The sequence below is a fragment of the Heterocephalus glaber genome, unplaced genomic scaffold, assembly GCF_053883595.1.
Source record: "Heterocephalus glaber isolate CG9 unplaced genomic scaffold, H.glaber_assembly_v1.0 deba00000621, whole genome shotgun sequence".
Taxonomy (NCBI): domain Eukaryota; kingdom Metazoa; phylum Chordata; class Mammalia; order Rodentia; family Bathyergidae; genus Heterocephalus; species Heterocephalus glaber.
This window is the reverse complement of record NW_028258153.1, coordinates 31,796,056-31,817,565: the sequence shown is the minus strand read 5'-3', so window position 1 is coordinate 31,817,565 and position 21,510 is coordinate 31,796,056. Positions and strand designations below refer to the sequence as shown.

Below are 21,510 nucleotides of genomic sequence, written 5' to 3'. Positions count from 1 at the left end.
TCCTGGGTACAAACCAATTTGGAATGGGATCTCATGCACAGTCTTGTATGTATTTCTCTTATGTGAGAAACACAAAAAAGAGTAAAATAGATAAATAGGAAATAAGGAGAAGTTCAAATACCTCCCCAAATTACAAATTCCCATTGTAAAGGTATTTCAATACAGACCCTAATTGGTTTCATTTATACTACTAGTTTATCTTAGTTTGTTGAAAAGAAATATTTGTGTTATTATCTTATTTGTTTCTTTTTTGTAAAAATCTTTTTGGTTTACATCTTGTATTCTGAGTAACTACTCTGAAGATAACAATAAACAGTGTAATAACTACTGTTATTCTCATATTATTTATTTATAAAATTTTGGGTTTTCTTCATAAAATAAAATCTTTTTTTAAAAAAAGGAAAACAATGAAATTTGCTGTCCCCCGGATCATGACCTTTTCTATATCAGAAAAAAAGTCACAGAAATGTAACAGATTACAGATTGTTAATGAGGAAATTTTTACAAATACCTAGTCCTGTGTACATCCTGGAGAATAAAGTAATTTCAACCCAAGTCAAGTATTTGTCTTCCCACTATTAAGATATTTGTATCTGCATTCATAATATCATTAAGGTTCAAGAGAATTACTGAAAGGAGCTGTTGATACAGATGAAAAGGCATCTTTCTTTATTTTTTCAAACTGGGTTACCTTCAACATTTAAGAAACTATGATCCCATCGAGAGAGAGAGACAAAGGGGGGGGGAGAGAGGGGAGGGAAGGAAGGAGAAGGGAGGCCCAAGTCTCTCTCAGCTCTTGCATCAGTCCTGGAAGGACCCTGCAGCACCATCTGTGTCCGCCCCTGGTAGCTGCCACAGCTTCAAAAGGAGAAGCACCTGTGTGCAACCCTTTTGTACTGTCCAGTAGGAATGGTGAGGCTCTGGAATGTATATAAACAGCAGTTCTATGATTGAGTACCTGAGTAGAAGGAGTCCAGAGAAGAGGTGGGAAGGTCATGAAGAAAATCCCCTTCCTGGGACTAGAAATAGACAGGGTCCCTAGCCTTGAGATAAGGAGGAATAGAACTTGCCAATTACATTGGCTATCTTGGACCAATACACTTTTGCATGAAATCTGAGGACTTCCTACTGAGAGTTTGGCCAAATAATATAAAGCAACAACCTATAAGCCACCATCATTTTATTACCAAAAAGCTACTTAACACCAAAAAAAAAAAGTAAAGAAGACATCTCAAGATACATGGGACTGTTAATTCTGACAAGTCAACTTCATTGGATTAAAAAACACCTAGCAGGTTAGTAAAGCAAACCCTGGTGCATCTACGTAAGTCACAGGTGGGTGGCCTTGGGTACCACATCAGATCCCTTGTCCACTCCTGTTCCCCTGCTTTGCTTCCCAGCTGACATGAACCAAGCAGCTTTGCTTTCTTTCATCCTTACATGATATCCCTGTCTTGGAGCTGGTCAACCATGGACTGAATCCCCTAGACTGTGAGCCAATTAAACCTCTTCTCTTTTAAATTGCGGGTGTCAGCAATGGGAAAGCTGATTAATAGAATACAGCACAATCTTTTTCAATTGAATAAATTTAACTCCAACTTTTCACTTTATCTTCTTAATTTTAAAACATTTTTTCTGGACAGATGAAAACTTTCACCCAGACCAGCAAAAGCAAGCATAACAACATTTGGGCAGGAAAGGAAGTAAGTGATGAGCCTTCACTGCTGGGAAGGGGTGACCTTGTTTTTTCCCCTCCCCCTGTACACCCCACTCTGGTGACTTCTTGACAGACTTCTCTGCAGGGCCGGATGTCCACAGTGAGCACATGGTGAGCAGGGCCTGGGCTTGGAGGTCCAAAAGGAAAAAGAAAAGGCAAGCAAGGCAAGTGTAGAATGCCTATGTGAGAAGACCCCAGCAACTCTGAAAACTGGCAGTGTTTAAAGAAGGCCAATTTTTAAAAAGTTTTCTAACAGCTTTTGGCTAATGAAATGAAAACTAATGGTAGGTCCTTTTCTCAGGTCCCCCTTCCAAACGATAGTCAAGAAGAGTTTCTGAAATCAAGAGAAGGAAATAGTTGACATCACAATTAACTTTTGATAATGTCTTAAGGGTTTTTGAAGCTGGGTCCCCTTCTCAGAAATCCCCAACAAGAGCAAGATAAAGGAGTCTAAGGGACTTACCGGGTCTCCCCCAGAGGCGAAGGAGATGGATTGCATGTGATGGTTGGCAATGATCTGGCAGGCCCAAAACAAGAAACAAAATGTGTAATCAGTACCCTTTTCTACACCTTGCAAAACCAACTGTTTGTTGGCAAGCAATACAAATTGGCAAGTTTTCCTGATATATGGTACACATATGAAAGTAACAATTGGAAATGCATGACAATAGATCACGTTTCACGATCCTTCACAGCCCAATGGCTGCCATGTAGCTAGCTGGCTAGAACAACCTCCTTTAATCCTTCTAGCCACCAGTCGTGAAGCAGAAACCATCAGAAACCCATTTGACTGGGGAGGATCGAGGAGGTTTGCTGGGTGTGAGAGGGCTCATATCATAGTCACAGACCTGTACTCCAACACAGTCTCCAGCCAGGGTCTTGGCAACCAACTGTACCTCTCCCAGAAGGAAAATGTCTCACCCACCCACCAAAATATTGCCACTTATGGCTTCTGTTTTGCACAGCACTACAGATCCCATAGCTATAGCAAGATGAGGGAGAGTGTGGTTCATTCTCTCTCTTCATCCCATTTGTACCCGCACATATAAATCAGAAAGCCAAGATTCAAAGTCACTGCCATCTGAAGCATTTTGCAATTTATCAACTTAAAAACCAGAGAGGACATTCCAAGTTAATTTTTAAAATGGGAAATTTCCATTAGCTTTATAAACTGCAGCACACAGTGGAATTTAGTAGACACTGAGTAAATTAGAACCTGCCCTAAATTTAAAAAGCTACATGAGTCTTCTAAGCTATTTTTATCTCTTTAAAGATAATGTAATGACATTGAAGTAAATTTCCAGGGGTGGGAGAATAGCTCTTGTCTCCATCCCAACACAACTAGGTTTATTTCTGCACAGTACCCAGGCCCTTGTCCCTGAGCAGATGGCTGGAATTTACATAGCCATCATCACAACAACCAAGGGATTTTTCCAAATGTGCTTCTGCAAAACTTTGAAATAAAATTTAATTGAATTATAAGATAAAATGAAATATGTTTAACTGCCTACTTCAGTTGTTGGCATTTGCAGAATTTCAGGATCTAGGAAAACCTGAATATATAAGTAAATCCAAAGCAACAGAGCTCACAGGACAGTCTTAGCCAGGCCCTTAGGGACTTAAACCAATAATAGTTGCCTTTGGACCACAGGCAAACAGCTCCTAAGAGAACAGTGAGGAAATAGAATTCCTAAAGAATGACAAACTAGTTTGTAATTTTTGCATAATTAATTTTTTACTTATCTCATTTCTGCTTATAAGGCAGCTCCAAAACTGTGGTTTAGAAATTAACTATGAACAGAAGCTACAATTTAGAGGAAAAAGTGGAAGGGATATTTGGTCAATACGATGCAGGACCATTATTGTGTGATTGCATCCAATCCCTTCATGCAACAGAGAAATTGCAAAGGGCAATAAGAAAATGAGAGCTAATTGACTCTGATCTATAACATATGCTTTTGCTCTGAGGGATTCATCACCGTTCTCCTCCTTAGCACTGTAGAGTGGAGTGGGCGCTGCCTGTCTGCTCTCTGGAGAGAGAAGGGAATGTCTCCCCAGACCATTCCCACTTTACTACATTCTGAACAGAAAGTCAGCAGACTGGAGAGTAGAACTTTGCACTTGCCCTCTGCCCAACTAGCCCCAGACTGTGCCCTTGTCAAGGGGCCAGCAGCCACTGGGTGTCCATGCCTCAGGCCCACACAGCTCATGGGCCAGAAAACCCAAGCTGGACACACCCAGCCAGCCCCCTGTCCCAGGATGGGGCAGGCCCACCCTCCTGGCATCATCCTCACTGCCTTTCTCTTTTACAGAGGTTGGGGATGAGGAGTATTTGGGGTTAGGATCCCATAGAATGAAGGGCTTTAGTCCCAGGGCTCCTAGACCCAGAAGGCCCACGTGCCATGTGGCAGATGACTGGACTGGTAAGCAGCAGTGCACGGGGGTGGGGACTATCCTCGGCGGAGAGTGGCTGACCTTACCCACAGCCTCAAGGGCTCATTAAATCGATCAGTAGAAGAGTTTATGTGACAAGATAACGGATTAGGGAGGGATCCCCAGCACAAAAGAACAGATGAAGTCACATGATTTCCACAATTTCTAGCTCTCACTGCCAGCGGTTGAGGCTGAGTCTGGGCAGAGCTGGAAGATGTCCACACTCCATGCCCCCCTTTATATTGCACAAACATGTTCACCTCCTCTGCTTCCTTTGACCTTCAGAACTGTTGTGCTGGTAGACAGGGCAGTTATTTACATACCGTTTTTCCTGCTGGAGAAACCAATAGATAGATCAGAGGAACCCAAAAGACAGACTCTGCATGGGAGCACAATCCTCCTAAATGGAATTAGCCATAATAAACATGGTTGTGCTGCCTTGCTCAGCTCAGAACTCATTCCAGCCTGTCTATGCTATAGATATAACACATCTCATGAACCCTACAACACTGTAAACTGTAGGCTCCTTCAACATGACAAACCTCCAAGGAAGAAATGCTCCTGTCATGAGACCATGACATGCCATCCATTTAAAAAGTGATAAAATAAAAATGTGGTCTAGGAAAACCAATAAAACCGTGCTTACAAAAGGGTAAGGACATTAAGAGAAGACATTTGCACATATATCACCTTTTCTTACATTGCAAGTAAACCAACAATTTGATGCATTATTCTCCCTCAAAAGGTAACTTATAGCAGAATTAAAGACAACTAATCTCATCCATCATTTTATTGGTAACCCATCAAAGTGGCTAAAGTACATAGAGTAGTCAAAAACTGATAAAACACATTCTCTGTAAAGCTCTCGGGAGGTTGGAGTGAGCACACACCTGTTTGGAGTCAGGCGTTCGCAGGTTCAGGCTGGCAGTGGAGATGGTCAGAGAGATGCTCATCCCTGCAAACTGGAGATTACTCTTTCCCAGGATGCTGGACAGCATTTTGCTTGGAGGCTGTGAAATTGAGAGCATTTTAGCTTTTTTTTTTTTTGCTTATGGAGGCCTCAGTGACAGGGCCTCCAATAAATAAAATGTGTTGTTCTCATCTAAACAGGTGAAGCCTGGATGTGGACTACACTTTCAAACCACCCTGACTGCTCCTCCCCTGCTCAGGCACAGGAAGACAAAAGTGAAATTAATGTGCTGGGAGGGCAGATCCAATGCTCATATTCACATTCTATAATATGCACTGTACAAACTACAAAAGATATAATATGCAAATACCAAAATGAAGGCTTTTGAGAGCAGAGATCTCATTCTTCCTGGCCACCTCTGCCTACATGGGGAAATCTCATGGGGGCCCTTTAGGTGTAAACCTGGGAGAAATGCCACAAACCAGGGAGAGAACAGCTTTGCAGACTCAGAAACTGGCTTCAGCAAACGAAGGGAAGACTACCTCTCAGGGAAAACTGAAGGAGACAAGCAATCTCAGCAGGCTGTGACCATGCTCATGGCTAAAGGGAATGGGCCACAAATCCTTTTCACAAACAGCTTCCTGGTCAGGGAGCACAGACACTGTCCAGTTAGAACCAATAGCCTGGAGCCAGCACAGATGACAGACACAGGCTGGCTGTAAGTGGTGTGCCCATCACCCTGCCCGAAAGGTATTTCATCCCAGGAATCAAGGGGACACATTTGCTAGCCAGGTGTCTTCTCCACAGGTCCCTGGGTGAGTACTGCCAACCTTCATGTCTCTGTCCTTTGGGATTAACCCATCCTTTCAATTTGGATTAAAACATCCTCTTTCAAAATGCCAATTACTTCCTAACTAGACATACACTTTTTCAAACTCCTGGGAAAGAAAATGACGTAACTAAGACTAAAGCTTTCTAAAGCAAACTTGGGAGACTCTGAGGGTTGCACTCCACCTGCTGAAGGTCAAACCCAGAATGTTGCAGCAGACTGGGAGAAGCCACCAAAATCAGTATCCCTCCAGCAAACTTTTGTGTCTCTCCATCAGGGGTACCCTAATTAAGTAACCAGTCAGAAATGGTTTGCCATTTAGGGTTTCTTCCCAGCCAATAAGGTGCCTCCCTGAACAACTTTTTATGGAAATCACCTATGAAAAACTCCTGCCTGCACTTGCCTTAGGGGACCATCAGGGCTGCCCTGATTCAGTGTGCCAGAATTGGAGCACTTTAGTTCCCAGATAAAAGCTATTTCCTTTGATCTCTGTGCCAATCTTATTTTTAGTTAACTCTGCTGAAAGAGCTCTTCCAAATTAGACATGGCCCTGAGATTCAGGTCAAGCACACCTGAGGAGAAGCCCAGAAATCGGCACTCTTTCCACCTCCTCCCACCATGAGGACCATGATTGTACCCCAAAACTTGTTAGTACCACCTAACTGTTGGAGATGAGGTTCCCTGATGCCTGCCTAGCTCCTGCTTTCAAGATTCTGGAGCTCTTCTTCGTCCTCAATATCTCCGGAGAGTGGCTGGAATGCAGGCTTGGCACACCTGAGCTGTCTCCCATAGTTCTCTGCCTGACATTCATTTGCCCTGTGCATTCATGAATGTCCCCTAGCTCTGAAAACAGGTGTGACCTGGAGCCCTGGGAATAACACAGCCAAGCCAGCAACTGTCCAAATGGTCTGGAATCCAAAAGGATTGTCTTCAGGGCAGTTTCGGGATTCACCAATGTATCCTTCCCCACAATTCCATCTTGGCATAGGAAAGCCCATGATTGTGGGTATTGAAATTATGTATTTACTAAACACTTAACTAAAAAGGGTTTTCCTGTGATTTCTCTTAATTCAGATTTTTTTCTTCTAGTCCAACCATATTCAAGATGAGAAGTTTAACTCAGCCTCTGGGACAGTTGATTGAGCTTGATCTCAGCTCCTCTCCTACTCAAACTGCGGCTTCTCATCTCTATGCCTCAGTCTTTATTATCTGTAATACCAGGAGCTCCAGTGGTTTGTATCAGCTAATGAGAGCCAACTATTAAAAGTTTTAGGAACTGTACAAGCTAGCCATTAAACACAGCTGTCATTAAAAATTGATTTATGCAAACTCCTAATTAGATTATATTTTAAAAACAATAAATATTCAATACTCTTCTAATTCTAATGGTTTTTGCTACATTATGAATATCTGCTAAGCCTGCGTAGTGGGAACACTATCTAATGATGAGCTACTTACTACAAGTCTTATGGACTCTGGTTCCAGGGACATCATGTTGGAAGATTGCAGTCCACTACCCATTTGGAAATATATACACCACAGAAATTGGCAAATGCTACAAGTGCCCAATCCCAAGAGCTGTTTGATACACATTTATCAGCACTTGCTGGAGATCTACCCCAATGAGTTGTTATGATTATGTGATTTAATGTAAGTACTTAAAGGACAGCCTGGCCGAGTGCTTGCTGTCATTGGTGTCTTTAAGCCACAATAAGTGACCAGGGTATCTGCTATTGGTCAGCAGTGACAGCTCACTGCTTTCAGCCATGTGAAAGAGTATAATCTCAGCCTCTTTGCTTTCAGAGAGGAGGAGAATCAGGCCCTGGAGAGAAGACAATGAACATTTGTGTGTTTGAGGAGGAGTAACAGGAGAGAAGAAGCAAGGAAGACAAACCAGACCCACAATGTCAGGAGCTGTACCTTTCTCTTCTTGAGGGCTCCTTTGGCACCAGGCACAGCTTCACAAACACGGCTGATGGCTTCCCTTGGGAGGACAGGAAGAGAGATCCATTTACCATGTGCCAATCGGGATTATATAACGCAGGGACTCTCCAAACATACTGAAGAAACAACTACCTGCTTATTTCAGCATAGAAAACAGAGCTGTCAAGAGGGGAGGTACCCATCCCTCCCGCACAAAGTAAAACTAAACACAAATGAGGCATCTTAAAACCTCTCTCTGGCTATATTCTAGCTCTTTTCATTGTGGTGCCTGCATGATAAAATGCAAGATGATTAATGCCACGTCTTTCTCTCTTTCCTAATCAGTTAACACTCCAGTTTTTAAAATCAGCACCCCAGAATGCACTCTTCCCAATTTTATCTTCATTTCTGTGGGTACGGTGCTGGGGCCAAACCCACTCAATCACTATTATTGATCAAGATCCTTCTCAATTGAGTTAGAACTTGGTTAAAAGAATTATGATGCTGAACTTGATTCCCAGCTTCTGCAGTTGCAAATACAGACAGCCCCCAACTCATGATGATTCCACTTTGGATTTTCCAACTTTACAAAGGATGTTAAAGTGTTCTGTGTCCAGTAGAAAGTTTTCTTTTAAATATTTTATTTTATTTCTGATTAACATACATTAATTGTACATATAAATGGGGTTCAGTGTGATATTTCAACATATGCATACAGTGCACACTGCTCAAATCTAGCCTCCCTTTATCCACAAAATTCAGTACTTCCCAACCTGTAGTAATCATTATTCTACTTTCAGGTCTTAGGTCAATTATTTTGGCTTCCACGTATAAGGGAGACCATGCAGTACTTGTCTGTGAGTCTCGCTTATATCACTTAACGTGATGACCTCCAGGTCCATCCATTCCATCTTGTCCTATGATGCTGGGCTGTGGCAGTGAGTCCAGGCTCCCAGTCAGCCTGGAGATCATAAAGTGAATATCCCACACTCTTCAGTGTGCTGTGTCCCTAGCCAGCATGATCCACAGGTCAGGTGTACTCATGCATTTATTTAATAGATTTTCAACTTATGGTAGGTTTCTAAGTCAAGGAGCAGCTATATTATGAAATCAAGAGGGTTTAATAGAGGAGAGGAGCTCCATGGCATATAAATGGGCCTAAAATGAGGTTAGGGGCAGAGCAGGTACATGGAGCAGTGTCACCAGTTGAGGACAAGAGTGTCCCCAGTGTTGAGGGACACTGACAGGGACTAGAGGGGCCTCACACATGGGGCTGACCCGAGGTAGCCAGGAGGATAGGGAGAGTGAGGCATTAAGACAAGAGAGGGGGCTGCTGAGATCCAAATCCAGGTGATAGAAGACCACACAGATGGTGACAGGAAGGGAACACTTGGAAGCAAATGCAGCTCCACCACGACTCAGCCCAGGTGGGAAATAACAGGGAGATGAGCTGAAGGAAAGTAGCTTCAAAGTGGCAGACTTCTCTACTGCTACATAAAGAGGAGAAAATATTACAAGAGCATAGAGAAAAATAAACATCTTTCTCTTTGGAGAAACAGTGAATAGAACAGAAAATAATTGGTCCTCAGAAATGTCCACTTATTTTCCAAAATGAATACTTCTTGCAATTAATTTCTACCATCTGAAAAAAAATCATGGCCATGATACAATGCTTTTAGGAGAGATATGTCCTTGTCAAATTAGACAAGAGACTTTTGAAACAAGCTTTGCATTTGGCATTTATTTCACTTATTGGAAGTAGGAAAAAATATTTTTCTAAAAGTTCAGATGCCAGGAAAACTGTAGACTGAGTCATCATGAGTGGCAAAAAGTAAAGTGAAAAGCAAATGTTTTTTGACGCTTAGGGTTGTTCCTGTTTATTTTATAATATTCTAACTGTGCTTCTATCAAAATTATCAAATATGCAGGCTTCAAAGTACTGTCAAAAAGTAAATTCCTCATTTAATTTAGAAGAAAAGAACACATTGTCTCTTCATAGAACTTTATAAACTCCACAATCTGTATTTTATGTTTAATTTTTAAAAGTAACTTCGTGAATCTAGACACTGTAGTTATTAAATTAAATGATACATTTAGCTCTGCAAAGCAGCCAAATCTCAGCAAACTAGAAAAATGCTGTATATGGAGTGTCTCCCTCAAGTCACTCCTTAAACATCCCTGACTCCATCAAACTTCTCCCATCCACCAACACGGGAACAAAAAGGAAAAAAAAATTCAGTCTGAGCAACAGTTTTCCAAATGAACACAGGCTAGTAAAAGTCAAACTCCAGCTCCTGTGTGCTGCTTCTGGGAAAGCGGGGAGGGAAGGACACGAGAGTACTGGGAAGAGACTGCGGACAACAAACCTTCCATTCAGGAATCAATCTTTTGTCCCTAAAATGTGCAAATATAAGAAGTTCCTCAGAGCTTCTGCAGTCAAGAAAAGTCCTAAGGATCCCCCTGAGCCTTTGGAATCCCAGAGGTTTTCAAATCAAGCTGCCTTTCGGAAAAAATGTTCTGCCTTCATAATTGGCATAAATTTGTCTCTAATGTTCATGTGCTAATACGTGTGTGTGAGTGTGTGTGTGTGTGTGTGTGTGCGCGCGTGCGAATCCTCATTTCAACCCGGCTGATGGTGTCTATTTCTGTTTGAAATAGAAATGTGACACAACTATTATAAACTGCAATATTTAGATGCCTGAAATTAGTTACTTTAACTCCAAAGTCTAATTTTAAATGTGGTTATTCTCAGTTTTCTTCCTTGCTGTTTAAGCTCAGTGCATTTTAGTGAGCAATACTGTTCAATGTGTTCATTTAGCAATGAGTATTTAGCTTTGTGTAATTCCATTTAATCCCTCTTTGAGTCCCAGGTACCAATTTTGCCCTGTTTTTAATAATATAGATTGTTTCTTAATGTTCTGTTCAGGATGGGCCCCATTTCAGCAGGCTAAATCCTGACCTCAGAGCTCAGCCAAAATGAAAATGCAACATTTGGCAAACTCTGTGGTCATCCGAAAGTAACAGAAGCCAGCCCTGCCACAATGCTAACCCTCAGTGTCACGATTTTATCATCATCCCTGATTCAGGATAAAATTCTCATCGTTAGAGCCAGTACCTTGCATGACTAGTAGCTTTTTCTTTGAAATGTGGAGCTTTTGAAGTCATGTAGCACCCATCCATCTCTCTGCTCATCCATACCAAGGCTGCCCCTCCCCACATACACACACACAACAAAAAGTAGAAAATAGAGCGCACAATAAAAAACAGGACAGAAGCTGGATATGCCAGTATGTGCCTGTAATTCCAGCACTCTGACAGGAGGATGGCAAGTTTGAGTTCAGCCAGGGCAACTTAGTGGGAACTTCTTTCAAAACAAAACAAAAAATTTTAATTATAAAAATGGTTAGGCTATAGCTCAGTGCCAAGGCATGGGTTCAATTCCCAGTGCCACACAAAGTAAAAGAAGAAAAGAACCGAATGAAGCAATAAAAAAGGAAGCACAGTAGAATAGTTGGGTACTTTCTGCCCTCTTTGGTTTATATCCTAGTAGGGAGAGGAGCAACAAACAAGCACCAATAACAGCAAATTAAAAAGGAGTGGTCTATGTGATACAGGTATTAAAGTACATCAGGAGGGAAGAGTTCCCCAGTAAGGGGCATCTGGGTGAGTAGGCAGCTACCCAGGAGAAAAGTAAACCGAGTTCCTATCTAATACCTTAAATGCAAATCAATGCTAGGGATTGAAAGCTGAATTTATTCATAACAAAACTAAAACTGGGAAAGATTTATTTCTCATCATCTTTGAGTGGAAGAGTGTTAGAAAAATCAGAAACCACAGAAGAAAATACTGACATACTCAATATTGTAAAAATAAAAATTTAGGCCCAAGAAAAACCGTGGTAACATTGCACAGTCAAAAGAAAGGATTTGTTTTAGAAAAATATCAAAGGCCCAATGGAAAATTAGGCAAAGGTGAGGGGCAAAGTATTCACAGGTAAGAAAACATAAATGGCTCTTGGAAATAGGAAAAGATTCTTAACTTTACCCATAATAGGAAAACAAATTAAAGCATGTATACAGAAATTCCATTTTTATAGCCAAAGACAATACTGTGCAGGGATAAAGGCACTTCTGCATTGGTGAGCACTGTGGGGTAACTATACTTCCTTCCACTCAAAGAATTTAGAGACGATCCACCCAGGAGCTCCAGCCCCCTGGCTCAGCTGGTATCTCTCACACTGAGCATGTGTGGGGTTCTTTGTAGACAGCAGGGCAGGAGTTTACATTCCTATGTGAACTGGGGGAAAATCTGAGCAACTCACCTGGTCTTGGTTCCTAAGTAAATCCTTTATAATAATTCACCTGTTCTTAGTTACTTGCTCTTAGTTGGCTATAGCCAGTGCCATTTGATCAAGTTTGATCCAATCACCTTTCCCCACACCTCAGCTCTGAAACACTCTCAAACCCTATTCTCACAAAGCAGCTTTGAGACTTGCTTTCTCATTTTGACACATGACCATCCCATCATATGAATAATCCAGCCCCCCCCCGCCCCGGCTTCACACATGCTGGGCAAGTGTTCTACCACTAAGCTACATTTCCAACCCAACATTTTCTTTTTTACAAAACTCATTTTTTTTTCAGTAATTGTCATACTCAGTGCCCAGCAAAATGGATCTGGTTCAGAAACATATGGGTTCAGTTTCTTCATGTTAGAAACCCTGATTTTTCCAGCCTTTGGGGCTTTATCCATTATCTAGCATCTCATAGATTCCCCACCTCTTCATCAGTTGCCAATTTTATCAGCATTGCCCAACCCTCCCTGAAAACAGTCGATCACACCAAGGCTTAGAATCGGGTCCTGTGGTGTAGCCTAATGAAACCACTGATCCACTAGACCTTATGATGAGAAAAGCTGCCAGAAAAAAAATAATTGAGAAAGAAGAACTGATATAAAAATGCCTGGCCACAGATGTCAGGTATCAATGTATGCAATGCAAATGGAGAACAGAAAGTAGTTACCACATTACAGAAGTTAGCACACTCCCCCAAACCCACGTCCCAACTGGTCAGGCCTTGAGTGGAAGATATAAATTAGGGGCCTGAGTGAACCACAGTGCCCTGAACAGAGAGGGAAATGGAGACATCTGCATGAAGACCAAGGACTGAGGAGCAAAAGATACAGCACAGAGGTGTGCGTCTGTCCCAACAGACGGAGGAGATGATGGTAAGAAGAACTGACACCTGTAGTGTTGCCATGGAGGTTTCAGCAAGCTGGAGGAGCTTAACAATCAGGGGCTGAGGGGAGGAATTAACTCAGGAAGTGGGCAGCCGCCATCCTAAACCTAAATCTTCACCAGTTCTGACCCAAAACAAGATGACTGTGGAATAAGGAAGATCCCCAGGTGGGCGGTAGGAAGAGTTTGTGGGTAGAGAGGGGTGGTGAAGAGTGAGAGCCAGGAAAGAAAGTCAGGCTGGAGAGGGTCAGAGCTAGAGCACGGGGTATCCAGGGTCCGGGCTGAGGCATGTGGCCCTGTGTGGTGAGGACATGGTGGTCAGGAAGCCCGGAGTTCAAAGGCAGTATGAGAGGGACGCAGCGGGACAGCAGGCTCCAGGAAGCTGGAAGGAGGCTGCTGCAGTGTCCCTGGGGAGACTGTCCAGGGTGCTGACCGCATCCTGGGTCCTCGGGGCTGGTCTCCATCACACAGTAAAAGCAGAACCAAAACTAATTTTCCTGTTTCTCCACCAAGAAGAATGCAACAAAGTCAAATGCATGATAGCCACATGATTGTCAGTAAGCAAATGCCTTTCATCCAGAGGAGCCCAAACCACTCCTCCCTGAGTCCTAAAATGAAAAGCAGCCATGGCCCAGCAGGCCTCCTCCTTAGTGGCCTCAATGTGACTCTCTGACAACAGCTAGATTTCTCCCCAAACAAGCTGTGCTTGATCTCACACTGGCCACAGCAAGTTGGGGCTGACCTTGGGATCTCCTCCAATGCTTTCAACGCTGCTGTGGAGTGACTAAAGCCGTGTCTGGGTCCAGCAGTCAGATGGAGAGAGGTCTTGGGCTCCCACACAACTGCTCTTTCCGTAGTCCACTAGGCTTATCCAAAATGTGCTCCTTTGCCAGCGTCTAATCCACAATTACAAATCATCATGAGACGCTAGCTCTACAAGACAACCAATGAATACAGGAGATCAAATCATAAACTCCTAGACATAAATACTCTATGGACACAACAGATCTATTGTTTTTCAAAAAAAGTTTTAAAGAGATATAATGCAGTTAAAAGGTTGTGCAATGGGTACCACCAGAAATGACAAGAATGACATCACATTAAGGGGCAGGACATGCTGACCTGCAAACACCTGGGGATGTGCAGGGACAATATTACAGCTGAGGTGTGGGGGAAAAAACACAAAGAAAATTTGGAGTGCACCAGGAGTTCACAGATCCTGGGGGGAGGGGGAGCAAAGGCCCCTCACAGGACCAACACACCTGCAATGCAAGAGAGAAGAGGGTGGTTTGTCCATCATTCACACATGGTCCCAAAACCTTCCTGAGGCAAGCCCATGCCTGGTAGCATTTATTTAGACCCTGCTTCAAACCCTGGGCCCTGTTCCACAGCACAACCCGCCTCTGTGAGTTAGTTGCCTTTTGTAGCCGCTTCACAGTGCCTGTCTGTCATTCCAGGGATGTTCCATGGGCAGACGCTGCAGAGCTAACAGCCTTTCCTGATCTTTGACCGTGCTCTGTCCCTATTTGTGTTTCTATGTGGATGTAAAGGGGAAGCTTGAATGTGTATATTTTGTCTAGCCACTCCAGCAACTTCAGGGGAGCTCCTAGTAGAGGTGATTTTGAAGTCAGGGCCAGAGAGTATGGGGATGGGATGTGGGGTGTTGGGACTCTGTGGGAAGCAGCATCCACACCAAAACCATCTGAGTACTGTTCATGCACCTCACGGTGAGAGATACCTGGCCTGCAGAGGCTCAGAGCCTGCAGCCAGGTTTGTGTTCCCATCTCCCTCAGCCACCAACCCTAAAACACAGGATGGATCGTTCCCACTGAGAAAACTAAACCAAAATAAAAAGAGTGAAACTCTGGGACCATTTCTAACTCTTTCGAGAATCACATCATAACTGTGAAGTGAAAAATGGGGTTGAGATCTTCCAAAGTCCAGAACTGAGCTTGGCTTCTTACAGGCACAGGAGCAGGAGCAGACCCTGGAGGGGCCCCTGACCTCGTGGTTCAGCCCATCCACACATCGGCCGAGGAGGCCACACATCACCAGCCCCTCCTCTGAGGCAGGACACAGTAGATAAAAAACACGACTCGACTCTACCAGAATCAAAGCCACACATTACTGACATATGAAAAGCAAATAGAGCTAAGCAGGAATTTAGTATATGATAAGGTTTCATTTAAATATACCAGGGAAATTTTGGCCTAATTGACTATCTTACTGCAGATAAATAAAAATTCAAATATAAAAGTGAAATAATCAAAAGTATTAGAATATAATTAGGAAGCTCTTACAGGAAGGAGATATTTAAGACTGAAAAACTATAAGGAATAGTTGAGAACTTCACTCAAATAAACATTTTTAAATGATCAGCAACGTATTTCCAGTACATATAAAATTATGCCAAAAGTTCACAAATTGATGAGAAAATAGAGAAAAATCCAATAAATGAGTAAATGCTACAACTAGGTAATTAATAAGAAAGGAAATGAAACCAGACAGCAAACATACGTAAAAACGTGTCCTCTTCCACCAAAAGTCCCACAGAAAAACAATGAAAGCTAGCAAAAATCGACAGCGTTAGTGGGGCAAAGGTGTGACAAGAGGGTGGCTTCTTTCAATTGCTAGCAATGACAGGGACCTCAGAAGTGATTGGCCACAGGCCCCCCTTACTGTGTGTCCTACAGGGCATCTGGTACAGGCACACAGAAACCCCTCACAGCCAGGCTGTGTCAGGCAAAACAAGGACTAGGTGACGATGCTACCCTATAGCCTCAGCAACATGTGTGCTGACCCACTGCAGGAGGCCTGTGTGTGCCTGCATGCGCAAATGCAAGCACATGGGGAACAGCATCACCCACTGTTAATGCTGACCACCCTTTCCTTCCACCAGCCTGCCTGGTTTCACTCCTTACAACAAGCTTCCACAGGTTTAATGAAACACTGTTAAAAATGAAATGAGAATTTATACCTATACATGATGTATGTTTTTTTAATTTTTAAAAACTTTATTTCATTGGTACATTTTAGGTATACAATATAATGACATTCATCTTTGGAAATTTGCACCTTTATATAGTCTCTCTTGGTTCTTATTTTTAACCCCTTCCCCTGCCCTCCTATCAACCCCTCCATCCCTCCTTATTTACAAAGACTTTGTTTCCATTTTTCCATTTTCTCATTTTAATTTCATTCCCTTCTTTCCTTTCCCTTACCCCTCCCACTTCCCCTTCCCCTTTGCCCCCTTTCTTCCTATTTCACATTATCTATTGTATCTTTTAGTCCTTATATACACGTTAATTTTCTCACACTAGAGAAACTATTTGGTATTTACACATGTGTGTCCTATTTATTTCACTTAAGAGTATCACCTCAATGTGCATCCATTTAGCTATAAATGTCTTTAATGTCTCATTTTTTATGGCTGAGTAGTACTCCATTTTATAAAAAGAAAACCCACTTCCTTTATCCAGTCTCCAGTTGATGGGCATTTGGGCTGTTTCCAAGTTTTAGCTATTACAAACTGTGCTACTATGAACATGGGTGCACATATATCACTGTGGTATGATTCTCTTAATTCTTTGGGGAAGATACCCAGCAGGGGAATAGCTGGGTCAAATGGGACTTCCAGTCCTAGTTCTTTGAGGTATCTCCATACTGATTTCCACAGTGCTTGCACCAGTCTACACTCACACCAGCAGTGGAGCAGGGTTCCTCTTTCCCCACAGCCCTGCCAACATTTGTTCTTGGTTGATTTCTTCATAGCAGCCGTTCTTTCTGGGGTGAGGTGGAATCTCAGTGTTGTTTTTATTTGCTTCTCGTGAATGACCAGTGATGTTGAACATTTTTTCATATGTTGCTTTACTATTTCTACTTCTTTGAGAAATGTCTGTTCATTTCAGATGCCCATTTTTGGATTGGGTCTTTCAATTTGGGAGGTCTGATTTTTTAAAGTTTTTTATAGACTCTAGATAGTAGACCTTTGTCTGAGGAACAGTAGATGAAAATTTTTCCCACATTGTGGGTTGTCTCTTCACACTGTTGGTGGTTTCTCTTGCTGTGCAGAAGCTTTTTAGTAAGAAGAGATCCCACTTGTTGATTGTTTGTGCTAGTTCATGGGCAACTGAGGTTTTGTTCATAAAATCTTTTCCTATACCAATGTCTTCAAGAGTTCTATCTAACCTCTGTTCCAGCCTGTTCAGTGTTTCTGTTCTAATATTTAGATCTTTAATCCATTTTGATTTTAGTTTAGTGCATGGTGAGAGATATAAGTCTAGTTTTAATCTTTGGCAAGTTGAAACCCAATTTTTCCAGCACCATTTATTAAAGAGGCTATCTTTCCTCCAGTGAGGGTCTTTGGCTCCTTTGTCAAAGATGAGATGGCTGAGTATGTCCGGAGTTGCTTCTGCATCTTCTAATCTGTTCCACTGGTCCTCAGGTCTGTTTCTTTGCCAGTGCCATGCTGTTTTTATCACAGTAGCTTTGTGGTATAGTTGCAGGTTGGGGACTGTGATACCCCCTGCCATGTCTCTGTTGCTTAGAATTCCTTTTGCTATTCTAGGTCTCTTCTTGTCCCAAATGGATTTTTGGATTTTTTTCTCCATGTTCATGAAGTATGCTGATGGAATTTCAAGTGGGATTGCATTGAATCTATATAGGAGTTTTGGAAGTATGACCATTTTCACTGTGTTGATTCTTCCTACCCAGGAGCAAGGGATGTCTTTCCATTTTCGATATGGTCTTCAATCTCTCTTTTCAGAGTACTATAGTTTTCAGAGAAGAGGTCTTTGATTTCTTTCATTAGGTTGATTCCTAGGTATTTCAGTTTCTTGGATGCTATTGTGAAAGGAATTGTTTGTCCTATTTCTGTCTCAGTGAGCCTGTTGTTCGTGTAGAGGAAAGCTATTGATTTTTGTGTGTTGACTTTATATCCAGCTACTTTACTGAATTTTGTTATTAAGGCTAGAAGACTTTTGGTGGAGCTCTTGGGGTCTTCTATATAGAATATAGTGTCATCCTCAAATAATGACAATTTGATTTCTTCATTTCCTATCTTTATTCCTTGTATTTTTTTCTCTTGTCTGATTGCTGTGGCTAATGTTTCTAAGGCTATATTGAACAGGAGTGGTGATAGTTGACATCCTTGTTTTGTTCCTGAATTTAGTGTGAAGGACTTCAGTTTTTGAGAATTTAGTATGATATTGGCTGTTGGTTTTTCATAGATGGATTTTATCAGATTGAGGTAGAGACCATCTATTCCAATTTTTGTAGGGTTTTTATGATAAATGCCTGTTGGATTTTGTCAAATGCTTTTTCTGCATCTACTGAGATGATCATATGGTTTTTGTCCTTGGCTCTATTGATACAGTGTGTTACATTTATTGATTTGTGTATGTTGAACCATCCCTGCATCCCTGGGATGAATCCCACTTGATCAGGGTGTATGATCTTCTTGATGATCTTCTGCATTCTGTTTGCCAGTATCTCATTAAGGATTTTGGCATCTGTGTTCATTAGTGAGATTGGCCTATAGTTCTCCTTTTCAGTTGGGTCTTTTTCTGCTTTGGGGATCAAGGTGATGCTTGCTTCCAGGAACGAATTCGGGAATATTGCTTCCCTTTCAATTTCATTGAAGAGTTTAAACAGTAGTGGCAGCAGTTCCTCTCTAAATGTCTTGTAGAATTCAGCAGTGAAGCCATCAGGACCCAGTTTTCTTATTTGGTAAGTTTTTAATTACATTTTCAATTTCATGGATTGATATTGGGTTGTTTAGAATTTTTAGATCTTCTTCGTTCAACTTTGGTAATTCATACTTATCTAGGTATCCATCCATTTCTTCTGTGTTTTCCATCTTATTGGCTTATAGGTTCTTGAAGTAGGTATTGATGATCCTCTGGATTTCTGCTGGGTCTGTTGTAATTTCATCCTTTTAATTCCTACTTGAATGGATTTGGGCCTTTTCTTTACTTTTTCTGATAAGGTTGGCTAAGGGTTTGTTGATTTTGTTTATTCTTTCAAAGAACCAACTCTTTGCTTCATTGATTTTTTGTAACATTTAGTCTCCATTGCATTGATTTCTACTCTGATCTTTATGATTTCCTCCCTTGTATGCGTTTTGGGTTTGTCCTGCTCTTCTTTTTCTAGAAGTTTGAGGTTCAGCACCAGGTTGTTTAATGGGGCTCGCTCTGTTTTCCTAATATGAGTGTTCACTGCTATGAATTTCCCTCATAACACTGCTTTCATTTTGTCCCATAGATTCTGATATATTGTATTGTCCTTGCCATTTAATTATAGGAACTGTCTGATTTCTTCTTTAATTTCCTCTGTGACCCATTAGTTATTCAGAAGTCTATTGTTCAATTTCCATGTGTTTATGAAATTCTTGCAGTTTATTTTGCTATTGATCTCCAATTTCAATGCACTATGGTCTGATAATACACAGGGATAACTTCAATTCCTTTGCACTCATGTAAATATATTCTATGAGTGAGTACATGGTCTATTTTGGAGAACAACCCATATGGAGCTGAACAGTTTGTATATTCTAATTTTGTGGGGTGAAACATTCTGTAAACATCTGTTAAGTTCCTTTGTTCAAGAGTTCGATTGAGTTCTGATATTTCATTACTTATCTTTGGTCTAGTTTATCTATGTATTTGTGACAGTGGGGTGTTGAGGTCCCCCACTACTATTGTATTAGTACTTGTTTGATTTTTCATATCTGTTAGTATTTGTTTTATATAGTTGGGTGCACTAGTGTTTGGTGAATAGATATTTATGATTGTCATCTCTTCCTCTTGGATTGCTCCTTTACAAGAATGTAGTGTCCCTCTTTGTCTGTCTTAATCAGTGTTGGTTTGAAATCCACTTGATCTGCAAAGAAGATAGCTATGCCTGCTTTTTTTCAGGTTCCTGTGGCATGGAGTATTGTTTTCCACCCTTTAACTTTCAGCCTATGAGTTTCTTTTTGAATTAAATGTGTTTCTTATGCAGCATATTGTTGGACCTTGCTTCTTTTTGTTTTTTTAATTTTTTTTTTTTTGGTACCAGGGATCGAACTCAGGACCTTACACTTATGAGGTAGGCACAGAACCACTGAGCTAAATCCCCGGCCCTGGATCTTGCTTCTTAACCCATTCTGAAAGTCTATTTCTTTCAATTGGTGAATTGAGGCATTAACATTGATGGTTATAACTGATATGTATTGAGTTATCATGACTTTTTCTTTTTGTTGGATTCTCCCCCTTTATGTTTAATTTCTTGTTGTGCCCAGTGGATTTATTTTGCTGGGCTTCCTGGGGTTGTGATCCTCATTGCCTTTTCCTAGGATATTGTCTAAAATTTTTTGGAGTGCTGGTTTGGAATTCATGAAGTTCCTAAGGTGCCCTTTGTCATGAAAGTATCCTACTTCTCCATCAACTTTGAAAGGCAGTTTTGCAGGGTACATCATTTTGGGTTGGAGACTGTTTTCCTTTAGGGCTTGGTATACATCACTCCATACTCTTCTTGCCTTGAGGATTTGTGTTGAGAAGTCTGCTGTGATTCTGATGGGCTTTCCTTTGTATGTGATTTGTTTCTTTTCTCTAACTGTTTGTAGAACTTTGTTCTTCTGTTAGGTTTCTGCAATCTTAACTATTATATGCCTATGTGTAGATTTTTTTTGATCAAGGCTAGTTGGAGTCCTATATGTCTCACTTATCTGTATGTCAAGCTCTTTTCCCCTGCTTGCAAAGTTTTCTGCCATCACTTCTGTGAACAGTGTTTTTATGCCATCAGCACACTCTCCTGTTTCTTCATTGACTCCAATCAGTCTTATGTTATTCTTTGAATGGTCTAGCAGCTGCTGGATTGATTTCTCATGGTCCCTTGCTATTTTAAAGAAAATTTTCTTTTCCTGGTTACTAATTGAAATCTTATCTTCTATATCTGAAATTCTGTCCTTACATTGGCTCATTCTGCTGTGTAAACTTTCAGTGGAGTTTTTAATCTGGAAATCTGTTTGCATCTGTTTTATGGATTCCATTTGTTTCCTCTGTTGGGATTCCATCATGTTTCTCAGGTCCTCTATTTTTTATCTGTGTCCTCTCTAGATTTATTAATCATGTCTTGCACTATGGGCACAATCTCTGCTGTTATCTGAGAAATTATTTCTGATTTCATTTTTTCCAGATCCTCTTTCATTGCCAGTTCAGGGAGTCCAGGTGGTTGAGTATCAAATTGTTCCATCTTGTTTCCCTTTGGCATTGCTTTAGGTGATGTGAAAGTCTGGTTTTGAGACTTGTTTATATGTCTTTTCATTTGAACAGGGGGTTGGGGAGGGGGATGTGTGCTGCTGGTGCCCACGCAGCTGACCTCCCTGGTTCTGGGGATGGTAGTACCGTGGCCCAAAACGTTTACCTCCTCTGCACTGGGGGCAGCTCTGCTCCTTGTCTCTGGGCTACATGATGTATTTTGAT

General features: G+C 41.5%; 1 protein-coding gene across 2 annotated transcripts in view; it reads right to left on the bottom strand.

Annotated features, from left to right (window-relative positions):
• Shc3 (SHC adaptor protein 3) overlaps positions 1 to 21,510 on the bottom strand; it is a 175,310-nt gene that overhangs the window by 74,297 nt on the left and 79,503 nt on the right. For both annotated transcript variants that reach the window (XM_021263727.2, XM_004851323.4), the window contains exons 3-5: positions 7,810 to 7,873; positions 5,041 to 5,160; positions 2,181 to 2,234 (exon numbers count right to left, since the gene is read on the bottom strand). In XM_021263727.2, coding sequence (XP_021119386.1) covers positions 2,181 to 2,234; positions 5,041 to 5,160; positions 7,810 to 7,873 — 238 coding nt within the window. The remainder of the gene's footprint in view (positions 1 to 2,180; positions 2,235 to 5,040; positions 5,161 to 7,809; positions 7,874 to 21,510) is intronic.